The sequence below is a fragment of the Numida meleagris genome, chromosome 4, assembly GCF_002078875.1.
Source record: "Numida meleagris isolate 19003 breed g44 Domestic line chromosome 4, NumMel1.0, whole genome shotgun sequence".
NCBI lineage: Eukaryota > Metazoa > Chordata > Aves > Galliformes > Numididae > Numida > Numida meleagris.
Window position 1 is genome coordinate 40,074,507 of NC_034412.1, and position 17,101 is coordinate 40,091,607.

The 17,101-nt window shown below is 43.5% G+C and overlaps 1 protein-coding gene across 1 annotated transcript; it reads right to left on the reverse strand.

The window, feature by feature from the left end:
- Positions 11,022-16,885, reverse strand: CCNG2 (cyclin G2). Its single transcript, XM_021396099.1, has 7 exons — positions 16,670-16,885; positions 16,094-16,231; positions 14,812-15,062; positions 14,574-14,652; positions 14,394-14,492; positions 13,271-13,476; positions 11,022-13,188 (listed from the first exon to the last, which is right to left on the reverse strand). Exons 1-7 carry the CDS (start codon positions 16,778-16,780, stop codon positions 13,050-13,052), a joined length of 1,023 nt encoding a protein of 340 aa, XP_021251774.1. The 5' UTR covers positions 16,781-16,885; the 3' UTR covers positions 11,022-13,049.

Genomic DNA, 17,101 nt, shown 5'->3' on the forward strand with positions numbered 1-17,101 from the left:
GCAAATCTTTCGAGCTCAGATCTAGAGAGGCCTAGAGGCTACACTGTCTACGTGAGCCTCTCCAGTTCCTGGCCACTCATTTCCTGAGATGTACCAGCTCTGCTCCTTCCTCCCTCCATTCCGTTCTTACTGCTCTACGTTCATGTCTGAGCCAAACCTTGTTTGACAAATAGAACATGTTATAGCATATCTCTGTCCAGGAAGAACAAGCCAGAAACAACTCAGGAGGCTATTGCTACAGGCTCAGAACAGACACAAGTTGCCCTCACTGCTGCGTGTTTCTCTTCTCTCAATGTAATTAGGGAAAACAGACTCCTTTTCCCAGAAATGTCTTTTCCACCATTTAGAAAACTTCTAAATTGCACACTGTCACAAAGGTCTACACAAATGGCAAATTCCAATTCAAGTATTTGTCAATCAAATTTTATTGATGCCAATGTATTTGTGTTTGAAGGGCAGCACATAGCATCTTACCCCCACACTTCACAACAGGTAACTGAAAGAAAGGCCCCCACCGTGCAAAGAGAAGCTTCCATTTGCATCAAGAAGAAGACAGAACTAAGGCATACTCTCATCAATAAATGAATTTCTATTTAAGTTCAATAGCAACACTACCAAAAGGTACTGATAAAACAATTGGAAAAACCACATGTACACATGGACTGAAGTCCAACTCCCATCAGCAGCTGTAAAAGGACAAAAGAAACAAGAATCCTAACCTCTCTGTGTTTTTGCAGCACAGTTCCTAGAGGCCTCTCTGCTAACAAAATGGTCACCAGCCTTCTTGCAATCAGTGGGGACTGGCTCCACCTGGGCTCAGGCAGGCTGCCAATCCCTCGCTGAGCACTTCCATCTAGGAGGCAAGGAAGGTGAGTGAGGCACCTGCTCACTTTAGTATATTTCTCTTGTGATTAGCACTGAGTAAAAAGGCTGAGCTCATTAGAAGACAGAAGCAAGTTTATGACATTTACACTGTTACTACTTCCCTTCAGTCTTCTATCATCCCTTTTCTGCAGCAGTTTCCAGGCTTAAACTTCACAAGCTCTGAACAATGTGTCAGTTTGCAGAATTGCGTGACCTGTGAGGAGGATATGTGTTTTCTCTTTACTGTAGAATCCACCATGTAATCCTAGATGCTGGGATAGCAGAGCTATGCCATACCTTCCCAGCCACGAGTAAGGTAACTCTGGGCTTTTCCACTGAAGAGCAAGGGCAGAACGCTAAGGGAACTCTACAAGAGCATGATGAGTTTCCTTTATCATTAGAAAACTGCTTCCACAGAGTGTTAGTGAAGTGGGAACACATTTCCAGAAATCCCCAGCTGTCTCAGTAAAGCACTGCTTCGTTCAAGGCAGACAATGTCTCTTTACGCTCTTCTGCTCTCTCTTCTCCTTGTAGTAAAGCTTTTAGGACGTGTCAATCCCTCAAGTAGTTTAACATTAAATTTGTGCTCCAGGAACAAAAACCCCCAGGATTAATGGGTTCTTCTCTCCTTTTATTCTGCTTACACAATTACAGTGACCCATTTTACACAGCCTTGAGGGCGAAGGGACTCTGCAGACAATTCTGCTACTTGTTGGCATTTCAACATGTAGGCAGCCCTGAGATTGCTTTTTCCTCACCATGATTAAGAGGATGCAGACTGCAAGAATTCCCTGTTTATGCTGCTTCATGGCAGGCTACACAGAACATCCTTACAATAACATAGTAAGGAATAGATATTAAACAAGAAAAAATGCCTTCAGTACTTCCTTATTCGTTGTTAAAGCCAATTCTCTGAAAAAGTTAATGAAACCACAATATAAAACATATGACTTTCATGAGATTATTTTCCTTTCTAGCCTCAGGAGGCTTTATTTTACTTAGTACAGATAACGCTCATTCTTATAGAAAGCTTTCAGAAGTCCTTGCTAGGAAAGCCCTACTGTAGGGATAACCATGTTTGGAGACACTGACTTTATTAGCGGGCTTGGATCAGGTAAAATTCAACTGCAGTGCAATACCCCCCAAACACCATGCCTCCATAAAAAAAATTCTCTCGTGGGCTACAAGCAAAGGCTTGTTGAGCTCCAGGTGCCCTGCAGGCTGCAATTTAAACACCTCTGTCCTGGATGATTTATCTGGCAGGCAGGCTCTTCCCCCCGGCTCTCCCTATTTGCAGGTTATTTTCATCAGAGGAAGCTTCACTTCTGCCAATGCTAATGAAGCTGAGCACAAGAAAGCTCTGATTTCCATCAAGCCCTCCACTCCCTAGAGATTTGGTGTGAAGTCGGCTAAGAAATCATTTCCCTCAACATCTATTATCTTCCTACGATTTCTTCTCTAACAGGCTTCTCTACAGGAAAGCACTTCCCTGCTACTTCCTATCAACTGCAGATAGTAGAAAAGAAAAAAAAAAACCCTGCTATTTCCCTAGTCTTTGTCTTGACTCTATGCATTTCCACCCGACCTAAATTAGTTGCTGTTATTTAAAAATTAGCCACACCTCCCTCTTCTAAATTTAAACAATGGGATAGCTTAATGGCTTCCCCTTGCCCCTTCTCCAACACCCCGCCCCCTCCCTGCCCCCCAACAGACTATTTTGTAGGCTTGTGACAGATGTTCAGCCCTCCTCCTTCCCCGTATAACCACAGGTCCCAGAGGCTTTGCCTCTCCATCTCCCTGTAGGAGCCCTGCAAAAAGGCAGGGAGACAGAAAAATAACTGGAGAAAGACAGCAGCTCCTTTACGGGGCTAGACGGAGACACCATGGGCAGTGTGAGACATGGTATGTCTCGCTCACTTCCTTTACGGCTAAGGGAACAGCAGGATCCCACAGGGCTACATCTGTTGCAGCAAATGTATATGTTGGCAAGAGTTTGTTGATCAGCAATTACCCCTTGTGTTGATCAACAAAAAATTACAAATCCTACCTCTGAGCTTTGGTTTCTGACAAATGAAAACAGGCCGATAATGGAAACAGATGAGCCTGGTGGCTCACCTGTGACAAGTGCAGGTGTATTGTCATTATCTAACTAACACATAAATAACAAATGTTTCTGTCGCTTTTTTTTTTCCAGCCATGCAGGAATCTGTTATCTGAGAATGTCACTCCTGGCTCTGACTATTGCAGGATATTTCCTCTTCTGAAATGAAAATGAGAAGACCAGCTCTGATTCAAAGTGCAGATTTGAATTTGAGACTTCCTGAACTTCAGGAGTATTCTGCTTTTGTTTTAATTCAGCCTACAGTAAGGCAGGACAGTTTTGCTCACTCATTTTCAAAAACCTATGGCTAAGATAAGATCGTATGTCAGCATTTGCAAAAGTCAGGTGTTAGTTAGGTATTTTGTATCTGAAGTTTTCCCTCGTGGTCGCCCCTCGGATGTAAATGTGAACTGTGGAGCTCAGGAATCTCTCCAACTCCTTTGAGAAGCATGGGCAGCTGGAACTGTTCAGCTGCTGGGAAAATCGTGCTCTGCACAGAGGTGAAAGATGCTGCTCCTGTTTCACATCCAAATAGGCTCTGTAAGTCTCCTCTGCTAGGTACTTTGTGTCCTAGTAAAGCACTGCTTTTCAGGGAGTTACAACATGCATGTGTCATGTTGAAGGAGCGCTGTGCTTCACGCAGCAAGCTGTGCGATTTCAGCCCTGTCTGTGTCAGTGCTGGAGGAGGCCAGTGACATGCCAGCCCGAGTTCAGTGTTCACAGGATCTAAGGAAGGTGGATTGATAGAGGCAATGCTGGCCTTGTTCCAGGCTTAAATTATTGTGAATTTGTTACACAAACTATTGCAAGAGTAACTCCCTCTCAGCACTTACTTACCTCCCCTTTTTGGCTCAGCTTCTCCAGAAGCAATGAACCTTGGTTATCCTTGAATGGTACAGTAACACAAGGATTAGTTAGGTCCTTGGGCCATTCTGTAGGCACCATGATGCTACCAGAGTGAGCCTGACGCATGTGATACTGAGAGCCCAGGGATGTGCAGCTGCTCTCATACAGAACTGCTTGTCTTGCGAACTACCAGGATAAGTTTTGTGTGCAGATGCGAGGGGTTTTCCAACCAAACAGGCAAGTGGCTTTACTCGGCTGGGTAAATTTCCATGGTATAAACACACTTCTCAACAAATAGCCTCGAGGTCAGGTTTGAAGCACAGACAAGAAGAACAGAAAAATGTGCGCTGCTATTAGCTACTTGAAGAAGCTAATAGCAGCTTTGAACTCCTGTGCTGACAACTGAACGCCTCCAAGAGGAGATACATTTCACAAAGCATTCTATTTGCCTTTTGTGTCATGTAAGACACGCAGGTCATTGTTTGAGGGATAAGTTCCAGATACACACCGTTGTTGCCTACAACCACTTATTGAAAAAGAAAAAATAAAATCCTCTTAACAGCTGAAGAAATAATGCCAAAAGACATAGTCTCAGCACAGAGCAGCAACATCAAGCCACAGCCAGCACAGACCTAAATGCTTCACACTCCACAGAGTATAAAGACTTAGACTGAAAAGATCTAAAGGAACCAACAACATATAAGTTGGAACCTCAGTAAAGGAAAAAATGATTTGTGACCAGAGCTAGTGTGGATTTAACTCTGAGGGCTGAAAGTTATATACAGAAAAGAGTTCTGCACTCTCCTTCCAATGTCAAAAGAAAAAAAAAATTGGAAAGAATGAAAGGATTGAGAGATTTTACAAGAGAATTCAGTGTCAATTCCCACCTGCTACTCTGAGATGACAGCAAGAAATGGCACAAAGGATACCCTCTGTCCCCCTCAGGATATGCTGCAAAGCTCGGGCCTCTTCAGGGCTGCAGCATGTACTTACTGGCTTCCTTCTCACCCCAAGGGCCCTTTGAAATACCAGATACCAGGATCTCCCTCCAGACCGCTGATGTGCACAGAAAGGCCTCGCACATGGCTCGTGTCCTTGACACACTCGCACCGATGGCTCTACCACCCCTGGCGCTCCCAACATGGTGCCCTGAGCTGCAGCGACAGCTTAAAGATGGAGGAGGCCATCAGTGGAGGGTGCACAATGACACGTTGCCAAGAGCTGTGGGCTAAAATCTTTGGTGCTAAATCAGTCCAGAAAAGAAAAGCTGAAGGATTATTCTTAACTGTCAGCATTCAGGAGTTAAGTGGTACTGCCAGGAGAAAGCGGAGGAGCAGAGGTACCGTCACAGAGATCAGACACCAGTGGAAATTAAAGCCACTGTTATTTCCCCAGAAGGAATTGATCTGTATTCATGCCAGAGACCTGAGAATAGTGCTAAGCAGTACCACAGAAATTGTTTATTAAATCAGCTAGCAGATGAGAAGATAAGAAACCTCAGAGTATTATAGCCAGCAAAACAAACATTAATTATAGTGAGCTTTTGTATTTTAGCAGTATCTGAAGATATCAGGTGAGAATTTACTGTTGCTAAGTGCAAATGGTAACTGGATACACTACAGCAACACGCTAACAATGACAACAAAAAAGATAACGGGGAAATATTCTCATTTCCCAAATGAGGCACCAGTAAGCTGAACCCCTATAGGGTAAGACTTGTCTTACCAGCTCTTGAGACAAGTAATGTTGAACTAATGTGGAAGTGCGTTACCCCAACTTGGGTATTCAAGGAGCAGTATACGCTTTAAGGACAGACCACATCCTGCTCATAGGAATGGAGTAACACAGTCTTTGCTAGCTACTCCTAAATTGTCCTTAATATCAAGCACTGGGAAAGTAAAATAAATGAAGAATGGCTTTAGGCAGTCCCAGTATCAATACTATAGCTACCTTGTTCAAAAACAGAGAAATAAAAGAAAACTATATTTATTTCTGGCCATACTTTTGAGCAAATCCGTCAGGCATGCACTGTTTTTTCATCCAGACAAGACAATCTCAGGACCCAGACCCACACCCCCAGATGGCAGCCCCCTTCCTGCCCCACGTTCACACCACACATTGCTCTCAGAGCGCATCCCCTGTTTGATGTGCCTTGGGCAACGGCATCTCCCATCCTAATGATAGACATACAGAGCAAGTAGCTGTCTAGCAGTCAGCTAACTATGAACGACTGCTCAATGCGTTTATGATTGTACATTCCTCTCCGCTTGGGTGGAGAAAGTGCACTTTTTTATCCTTTGAAAAAGAAACCCTGAATTTAGTAAGCATTAACAGCCACAGAGTATACATGGGTACAAGTCAGAGCAATGTGTGTCATTCATCACCATCACATGCTTGATGTTAAAGAAAACAATTCACCGAGAACTCAGGAGGATTTAGTGAGCTTGGGGTACAGGAGTGAGAGTCCCTAATTTGGGCTCTAAGGAATACTACTACATCAGCTATCCAGTGATAATGGGAGCTTGTGGAGGCAACAAAAGTACACATCCTGACAGAGCAACAACAAATTCCTGCTTCTGAGCCATCTTTGATTGCACAGCTCATGTAAGTAGCTGCCTTATTTTGCAATGATAGCACTGAGAGTGTGTGGCCCAACTGGCCAGACAGGCAAAATATAGTGGGGTTATATCTCCTAAAACAATCCAAGCTCAGGAAAGCAAAGGACAGAAGGCAGATGACCTCTGGATGCACTAGACAGTGATTCTCACATGAAAGCACAGCTGAATTGGAAAAATGGCATTCCCAGGAGAGAAGTGTGCTACTTGGCTCTTTTTTACAGACCAGTTTCGCTGTCCTATTCTTCTGACAACATGCAAATATCTTGGGCAAGGGGTTGGCATGCCAGCTGCACCTGGCTTCTTATCATCTGCAGCACAAATGATGAGGCTACTGGCTGTTCCTTTTGTAATCTTGGCATGACAGGATGCCAGGAACAGAGTTCACCTCAAGTCCTTTTCCTTTTGCCCCTTAACAGTTAATGTTCGAGCTCTGGATGAAGAACAGTCCACAGATCCCTGGCTCAGCCACTGAACACAAGAAGACAAATGCAGACCACAGTAATGCTTTCCAAAGTTCTTTGGAGACATGGGTTAACCTTTGAAAAAATGTACCCCCAGCCACATGAAATTCTCAGAGAACAAGCATACAGGCCTTTGTAAAGTAAACAGAGATGTTGCATGTCAGCTGTTGCATAACTTGAACAGCCCCTCATTATCTTGGCGCACGTGTAATGCACAGTGGGCGAAGCTCTAGGCGTACATGCAAGGCTGTTGAAGAAACAGTACCCTTGAAACCACAGCACTGGACCTTTCCTGCTGCCACAGGGTATCTGTCCTTGCAAAACACTAAAAGACTGAGGTTACCTATCAGCCTTCACACCAGTCCTGCTAGGCAAGGCAAAGGCAGGATTATAGCCGAGTGTAAACCCCTGTCCTGAAACGTGTTTACACAGGAGCACCTAAATGCCCCACTGGGAAGAAACTGGTGGCCTAATTCCATTCGCACTAAATTAATAAGCTCTGCTCTCTCTTGGACCCTTATGCACGCTGCTTTTCCACAACAGCTTTGTAGTTCTGTTTTCAGCTTATTTATCCTTGACAACAGATATCCAGTGGGGAGCTATTCCTATCTTTGTTCTACTGAGGAGGAACAGAGGAAGTGAGAGATTCCGTAATGCACAGAAGGTCAAGGAGGAAGCGTGAGACAGAACAAGGAGCTGAATTTGCCTTTCTAAGTCTAGGATAAGGTTTCTCACCATCTTCTCCCATTGACTTCACTGGATGGGAATGAAGCCAGCACCAAGTGCTCTGGAAATCCCATCATGAATGCTTCCTTCATTTAGGTATTTTAATAGTGTTTACATCTCTGATGAAGACATAGTCACTGCCGCCAAAAAAACCCACCAGCACTCTTTGAAGGAGAAATGAAATGCTTCATTAATTCAAAAACTGTTGAGATTGCAAATCGGGAACAGAACATACAGGTCTAGAGGCATGATTGCTAATAATTCATGAGCAAAATGTTATGTTTATGCAACATTAAGAATGATATTTTAATTGCTTATTACTCTAATTGATTTCATTCGGTTGTTATGGCAACTTTCTTCCTTTAGTATATGCACTACACTAGATTGCTAAAGGCTTAAGCCATAAAATGAGGCTGTGACACAACACAGCTGCAATGTGTACTGTAAGACAAATACTGATTATTTGCTCATATGATACATAGTAGATGAAGAACATAGTTAAGACTGTCTAGCAACTTCTATTCTAATATTATCATTACATGCTGATAAATTTCAGTTCCGTCCATCTGTCCCAGCCAACATCTTATATTCTTACCTTCAGCTCTAACTATTCTTGGTTTTCACTACTTGGTGTTCTGCTTGAGCAATAACAATTCTGCCATTTCGTTAAGCTAGTTAGTAACAGCAGTTTTGTCAGTACATGTTAGGCATTTAGTTGTATTTTGATGCTTATCCAGAATTGCTTTTATAAATCAGGAGTTCAGAGCAAGAGCTGGAAACTTGACAGTTGAGACAATAAGTCAAACCATGCTTTTTGACATCTAGGAGAAAGTATTTAGTTTAGTTGAACAACACCAACTGGCACAGGCTTTGCTCAGCTCCTGGTGTCATTCAGTGATGGTGAAATCGCTGTTTGTGTCTAAAACATACCCCTACTCTTGTGCATTGCAAAACAGAGTTTGCTCTGTGAGCCACAAATTGCTGGTCCCTGCAGTAATGGGACTTAAAATCCCTTCAGTATCTTAAGCTCTTCAAATCCCTTGTGACTTGCCAGTCTCAGGCGCATCAAGTTTTAAGGGAAGTGAATACAGCAGCTACAAGTCAGACACTGTTTGGAAATGGAAACAGAAATGTTTTCTTTTTTAAAGGCCCTATGTAATGTGCATTGATTGGAGAACTGCCAAGGCTGGCTTCTGCTCTTACCACTAGTGTGTTCCACATTTCATCGAACTTCAAAGGCTAATGTGTATCACAGAAATCAGGCATTCATCTGACAGCCTTGCCCCTGTTCAGGGCCCGAACATACTGATTGATGCTGCAAGTTTTCACTCTTCCATGTAGCTTGCCGTTCAATTGTGTGGTAAAGAATTTGAGTTTCCTGTTTCAAAGCCCATTATCGTTATTAATTATTGGGTGACAATTCACTAGAATAGAAACCGTTCCACTACTAATTCCTTGTGGCCCACTTCAAGCCACAGGAGAGCGGGTTTGAAAGGTGAGGAGTGTGATAGTGTGAGATCTCATCAGAAACCAGTCTGATCCACAACTGATGAGAACTGTCAGCTCTACACTTGACGTAGGTTAGGCAAAACACTATTTCACAAAAGCTGAAGGCTTTGTGAACAGAGGAACGTCTTGGAGCTCATACAGAAACTGCACAGCCAGAAGCTGTCCTATTGCGATGCCTTTTGCACAGAAACATTTCCTTTCAGCCTTTTGCTCCCACCCAGACCTGCCCTAGTGATAGTGCAGTTCGGAAAATGAGACTGCATCTAAACCTTTGAGATGGAGAGCATTCAAAGCTTCACCTGGTGCAAGAAAGCCTAAAACAGCATTTAAAAACTACACATAGCTCTGCTGTTAAAAATAGACCAACCACCAAAAGCCCCATTCTTTGAACAAAGCCAGGCAAACCTCCTTTTAGGGATACACATCTATCTGACCCAGCAAAATCAAAGTGATGCCCAAATCATCAAACCACAGAAGTAAGCCTAGTAACATTCACAAGCAAATTTCTTCTCATTCTGGGGGCCAACTTGAAAGCTGTTGTATGGCACACCTCAAGCTTTTTTAAACAGACCAATCTCATAAGCTGTTGTCAACAAAGGGCCTGTGGCCTCCTGCACTCACAACAGCTCACCTACATGCCATGTGCATGATCTGCCAGCTTCCAAGCAAGGCGCTTGCTGTACTGAAGCGACCTGAGTGAGCATCTTTGAAGCAGGAGCTGAACACGTTTGCTGCAGCAGCTTTCATGTTCAAAGCGGTCACATCTGACAGCAAGGAAGCTCCAAGCATTACAAAGAGCTTTGCCAAGATGAACGGTTCCATTATGTAATTGGCTTTTAGTGGTGCATGCAAGCTACAGAACATGGAAAAGAATTTCATATGGAGCTGTTTCAGAGATAGCAGGTGTCTGTTCCTCATCTATCATACGTGAGAAGTCTCAGTGTGCTCCTGTAGTTTAAGAAGTAACTCTGAAGGTCATGAAGAACCAGAGAATTGCTGTTATTACTCTCAGTGGATTGTTTTATCAGTAGCACCAGCCCTATTCTTCCCACACACGTTGCCAATAAGCATCCTATTTTTCTCCAGATCCTAGCCACATAGAGCCCCAATACTGCATGACCCTGGAGTGTTTGTCTCCCTCCTCACCCCCCGCAGCATTTAGAGGTGGAGAACAAGCTGCCCTGGCAGAAGGAACACTTCTGTTTCTCCATCTCTCACACAAGAAAGAAAAGGACGAAGACAAGAGGAAGACCCGCATCAAGCTTCAAGGCACAGCCTATGGTGATGCTTTGAGCCATCTCAGCAGGTCAAGATCTTGGCTCCCTCTTTCAGTTCTTCCAGCAAGAGCCACTTAGGGCCTCTTACCCATTATTTTGGGAAAGACACTGGAAATATTTCCTAAGATAGGCAAAATGGGAGGGAAATTGTTTAAGGTGTTTTTTTTTTTAAAGGAACGATTATAGGTATTTTTGATTGCAGAAGTGCAGAAGCATCCAGAGACCAAGCTTCATCCAGAAGACTGGGAATAGCTGCAAGCATGAATCCAGCAAAACCCAGAACACTTAGCCTATAATGAATCTGAACTTGACTTCTAATGGGAGATCCCATTTGCCAGATGCGGAAACAGACCATTTGCAAAACTTATCCCAGCACTACAGCAGAGCTGAGCTGCAGCTGGGTGGATAAGTAGAGAACACCTCACAGCAGCTTTCAAAACTGACAGCAAAGCTGAGAAAAGCTCACATCCAGCAGGAAGCTGCGCACACAAGACATTTTTCTTTGCAAAGAACTTATCAAAGCTTTTGGAGGACCCAAGCAGCAGCTTGGATGCTACACAAGTTGAACAGCAAAGAAGAAAGCAAGCAAAATACGCTCCAAGTTCAACCAACTAACTCATGGCAATTAACAAATACAGCAATTTATTTTTGTTCTTAAGTGAAAGAAGACCCAGTAGATTTATTACACAGTCAAGGTACTCTACTTCAGAAGTGAGCTTCCAAGTACAGACTTGCAGTAAGAAGTTTGAGTGTACAGTATTTGTATCATACAGAGTACACAATAAATTAATATCTACATGCAACGTAACTACAAAAAGTTACATACAAGGTAAAAAAATACAGTATTTTCTGCTCATTTTTTTGTTTTAAATTTTTTTTCTGTACATTTTTTAAATTTACATTTTTATTTACATTTTTTGTAAACTTTTTGTATTTTTATAAAACTGAAATCATGTAACAGTTACAAACTTACGGCACTGCTCATCTTCTAAAACAATTCTTACATCCACAAAACAGCCTTTAATTTGCTCCTTCATTTCTACTTTGGCACCACCGCACTTCACACCATTATTCTGAGTTAATTCATCCGCTTACTACCTAGCCATATTCTCAGTACAGAGAAATGCAGTCACACTTCAGTTTGTGTGCTTTGATAAGAAGTTCAAAAAAACCATTACATTAACTACTTCATCAACATCACATTTACCTGATATTACTGCATAATATCAACTTTTCCTGCACTAACTGCTTCACACAAGCATGCAAACAAGTCTGATTATGACTCAATCAATAATATGAATATACTGAAATAAACTACAAGGGTTAAATATTAAAAGGAATGTAGACATATCAAGATTTACTGTGTCAATAAGTCTAAGCTAATAGTATGGACCAACATGTTAACACTAAGTCTAAACACACTGTGGGTTTCAGCATAAGCTAATTTGTATTAAAGAATATATGAGAAGTAAGCCCTGTCACGCTTCATACTATCGTTTTTAGTCAAAACTTTTGACTAGAAACTTCCACTCCTGCCATGCACACTCAGTTCACAACAGGGATTCCTGAAGTTTATGAAAAACTAAGCTTTAAATAAGAAACACTTGAAATACACAAGAACCTGCTGAAAAGGAGCACAGCACATGAAGTGTTAAAGCAGTTTCAGTATTCAAAAGGCCCATTTGACAGTGAAGCGTCACTTCAGCATGGTACTATGTATGCATGTAATTCCACATAACCTACTCAATGTGATTTAACCACAAAACACTGAAGAGTGGAGGGACCCTCACAGGAGGGGCTCTGTGCTGATCTCCTGCTCCAAGGAGCACCAATACTGAATTTTGATCTTGCCACTCAAGGTTCTGTCACATCGAATCCCAAAAACCTCCTAGTACAAAGACTACACAGCCCTTCTTAGTCCGTTCCATGCTTGACCGTACCCAGGGAACAAATTCTCCATTGCTTTAACTGAAAGACGCCTATTTCAATTTATACATGGCATTGCTCATTCTTGCTCCATGCATTTCAGTTAAAAACCCTGAAATAATCTTCTCAGCAACCTTCTCTTATATACTGGAAGGCCACTGTTCAATCTTACCACACGCCCACTTTGCCAAGCTGCATTAAGCCCACACTTGCCTCAACCTCTCCTTGCAGGCACTGTGCCCCACATGGCTTGAGCATCCTGGCAGCTCCATGGCAGATTGGAACAAGTGACCAATATCTGGGGCCAAAAACTAGACAGTGTTCCAGGCAAGAATCAATGTCAAAGGAAGAAAAAACCCTACTTTCCTCAATCTTGTTCACCTGTTTAAGCAGACCAGTAAGCCATCAGCTTTCACTGCTGCCCTGACACTCTGCTGCTTACGTTTAGCTGCTAAGCATCGAGGAACACCAGGTACAGGACTGCATTTATCCCCAGTGACAACAAAACCAGACATCAACTTTTTTTTTTTGCTAAAATGAGACCTGAATGGAAGTTTTCCCTTGAAAATTACAACACAAACCACAAGGCAGACACTCAAAGCATTGTTGTATCACAGCAGCTCTTGCCTTAATACAAACAGTTTAAGGAATACCACCATCTCATTTATTATTGCCAAAAGACTAGGGTGCATTAAAAATCTTAACCTACTACAATCAAGACTTAATGCAAAGACTGAGAATTAACAGTTTGCCACTTTGTTTTAGGCTTGAGTTCAAAGAAGAAGGTGCCTTCCAGATCACTAGGAGGAGAACTGCTAAGGCTTTCTTCTCCACTGCTCATATCTTCGCAGGAGTCTTCGCTATAAAGAACAGCAGGACAGATTAGCATTTCCAGATAATGAGAACACTCCCCAAGTTAAATGCCTGGAAAGTTTTACCAACCTTTCACTTTCATTGAAACAGCCACCCTCTGGTATCGTTGGCAACTCAGGAACACTGTAGTAACTGTTCTGTAGATTCTGGGCTGTGCGCCTTGAAACAATCCAAACTAGCTTTTTATGATCAGGTTTGCAACATTCAGGAGAAGAATAATCTGCCAGGCATTTTGAGACCAGTTCCCTCCAGTAAAGCAGGTCACAATCACTTATCTGAAAGTGAAAAACAACCCATTTACTATATTATATAAAAATATAGCCACTCCCTCCACTTCACCTTAAGAAAATGACTTCATGAAGAAGAGTCTGAACTTTCAGAGCTTTACTGCTTTTGAAGGTGAACTCCTATACACCTCCTAGAAATGCCTATGTCTAAGTTTGAGTAACAGTTGGCCTGTCAGCGGTTGTCAAGGTTTTCATCATTTCCAAATGAAAAATAACTGCTGTTTAATGGAGACCAAAAGCATTCTGAGAACTTTATACTAATGCCATACAGCAAAACTAACAGAAGACAGCGTAAGAGAGTCCTACATGGAGATGTTTTACTGCCATGTGATAATGCCATCTTTATAGAATGCTTTAAGAAACTACTTCCATCCCCCAAGGCATTGGGTTAGTTCAATTTGATTACAGCACTGGCAAACCCATTTTAGACTACAGTCAGTTATAACATGCAGCTAGAAGCTATAAATTCTGCCAGTTACTTGGGCAAAAAGAACCAGCCCAGCAGACATTTTGGTCATATAAATGGAGTGGAAGCCTCTCTAGAACAAGTTAAATCAGCTGCCTGTTAGAACATGCGTTGTGTATTAGATTAGCACTTCTCATTTTACACATTTAACCTAGTTTTTAAGCTATAATCCTTCTACACACCAGGTAGTTGCCAAGATTTAGCAGTGAGAAATGACTACTTGACCTCATTCGCTATTAAGCAGCAGTTACTTGTATTTGGCATTCTACCAATGAAACAGAGTTTCAGACATGCTCAAAGGCCTGTTTCATTGCTTGTTTTAGCTGATGCCAAACACTACCTGCTGAAGACTGTACACTGACAGAGGTGCCTTAAATGTAACACCAAACATTAGCCATACCACTCCCAACAACTGCAAAATTAACCCAAAAATATTTACCTTTGAATGCTTTTGAACACGCAGAAGTATCTCAAACAGCTCAACAGATTTCAAAGATTGAACTTCAAGAGTGAGAAGGCACAAGGCCAAGACAGAAGGCTAGAAGGACAAAAAAAATGCTGCTCAGCATACATTAATTGAAGCCTAAATGGAAGTGAAAGAAAAGCTACTGTTACTTACTTTTGCTTTCGAAAAGACAAGACGACAGTTGCAAGCTTTTAGCTGTGCTTCCAATTTGTCAAGATTCAGTATTTCTTTCCTGTAAGACACCCAAGAGAAGCAGCATTCATAACAACAAGCATTAACGTGTCAGGAAGTCACAAGGAGTAGCCTTCTCTTCAGCCAACATTTTAAAATGCAGCCAAAGAGAAAAAGGCCTTTGCAAAGACACTGAACATCAACATGCAATTCAACTCACCTTTCTGAGGTATGACAGAGTACAATAGTATGGTACAAGTGCAAGAAGGTTAAGGCAGTAGTAGCTTTAAATTCAAAGTGCAACTTTTCTGAAATTATCTTTTCCATCCGTTTCAGGTCGGACACAGTGCATTTACATTGGCTGATTCGGATAATCTCATGAGCAGATGGGATATTGCATTCCTCTTCAACCACTCGGGCAGCCAGTTGAAAACAACAAACTCCAATACATGATAAATGCTTCGGTTTCACCTAAAAAATAAGAAACACTGAGTACCTCCCACCCATACATGCTATGCTTATCAAACAGGGAAATAAACAGCTCACCCAGCCTAGGTGAGTAATTTTGAAATATTTGCACTTCAACAGAGAGGTTTAGTTCCTCATCTAAACCTGACAGCAGTCATCTCAAACACCTCATCTAATCACTAGTTTTACCACTTAAGTTCCACCACAACACAGCTGACACAGCCAATCCATCAGTATCAATCTGTTACAGGCAAATTGAAGGAAAGTTCAACAGCCGAGCACCCTCTACTGAAGTTGTTCCTCATCGCTATACTACAAAGAAATTACGATGAGAACTGTAGTACCTCACTTCTCCAAACGGCAGTGCTCACCAACCCTCTTGTAAAGCCTACACAAATCCGGTCTGAGCTTGTTCCAGGCAGTCCTAGCCCCCCACAGCTCACTCCTACCTCTGCTATTCTGTCATGTAAGAGGACAGTATTTCACGAAACCTGGAAGACTGTCAGACCAGAGAACTTCAGGCTTTTTTTTTTTGACAGCTTCATAATTGGCAACTGATTTCTGTTGAAATTGTCTGCCACAAAGCAGTGCAAACAAAAGAATAACCAGAAAATTATCTTTTGGCATTAGATCCCACTCTAAGCTAAGCTTTGGCACAGTACCTGCAAGTTTTTAAACACAAATTGCTTATTTTGTTCTTCATTAACTCCTGGTTTCTTGGTCTTCTACAACTACCTGGCAAAGGCTACCGACTTAGTGGGGCAAACAAGCTGTGCTGCTACTCATCTTCAAAGACAAGATGAAGCCATTAGAAAGAATTTAATATATCACCACAATATAAGTTAATATTTCATGCAACAACTGCTCTTGACATCAAACCTTACACAGAAGCACCCGGTCAACAGTATAAAACAATTAAATAACCACAGATCTCCCTTAGTTCGCAACTTTTCCCCCTTCTGCCAAAAGGAAAGTTCAGATAGAACCTTTAAGTTCCTAGTGATGCTATAGCAGGTGCTCTTCCCCCAGAATACCTTCATAAGAGCCAAGAATCTGTCCAGGATGTTAACAGCCAAAACAAATGTTTCAGTTGCAAAACCAAAGAAGTTGGTCAGACTCCAGAGATCTTCCACCTTGGCATTCCTTTGTCTCGGACACAGAGTGTTTTCATTCTACGGCAAGAAAAGTCAAAGTGTAATAGCAGTGACAATGGGGACTGTCAACACCCCCAGTTTAACTCAGGTCAAAGGTAAGCTTTTTTTTTTTTACCTGCCCTTAAATGCTTTCTATTACTTTCTTTTGACTTCAGAAAACTTCAGTTAACACACTTGAGGCTCGGAACAGCCCCAAGGTGCACAGATTCCAGTCCCAGGTCCCATCCCCACTGGTGCAATACCCAGCACATCCACACCGCCGGGCACACACGCCTCATCAGATGAGGATTCTCACGGCTGTACACACAGTGAGTCCCAGCCTTAGGAAACAGGTGACCAAAGCCAGCTTACTCCCCTCCCTGCCAGTCAAGGAGCTAGGAGGAGCCGTCAAACCCAACAGATGAGCGTCAGGCTCGCCCCATCGGTCCGACAGCCCCCCGCCCGCCGGCCCCTCACCTCAGCCGCGCACTCGATGAGGCTGAGCCCCCTCTCGCGGGGCTGGAAGCGGCCCTCCAGCTCCAGGTGGAGGTTCAGCTGCCGGAACAGCCGCAGCGCCTCGCTGCCCATCTCCGGGCCGGCCGGGCGGCGGCGGCCCCGGGCGGCGCGGACAAAGGGAACCGGGCGCCCGCCCCTCGCCGGGGACGCGATCCCGCAGCGCCGGGGACGCGAACCGCGGGCCCCGGGGGCTCCTCGGCGGCAGGGAGGGGGAGCCCGGTTCCCGTCACCGCACGGACGCGGGTGGGCTCCGCCGCGGGCACCGCATCCAGGCAGGGCGGCCCGCGCCCCCGCCGGCGGCCGGCCCCGCTCGCCGCCCCGCAGCGAGTCACGGCGCTGCCCGCGGCACCGACACCATCCCCGGCCCCGCGGAGCTCCCGCTGCCGCCGCCGC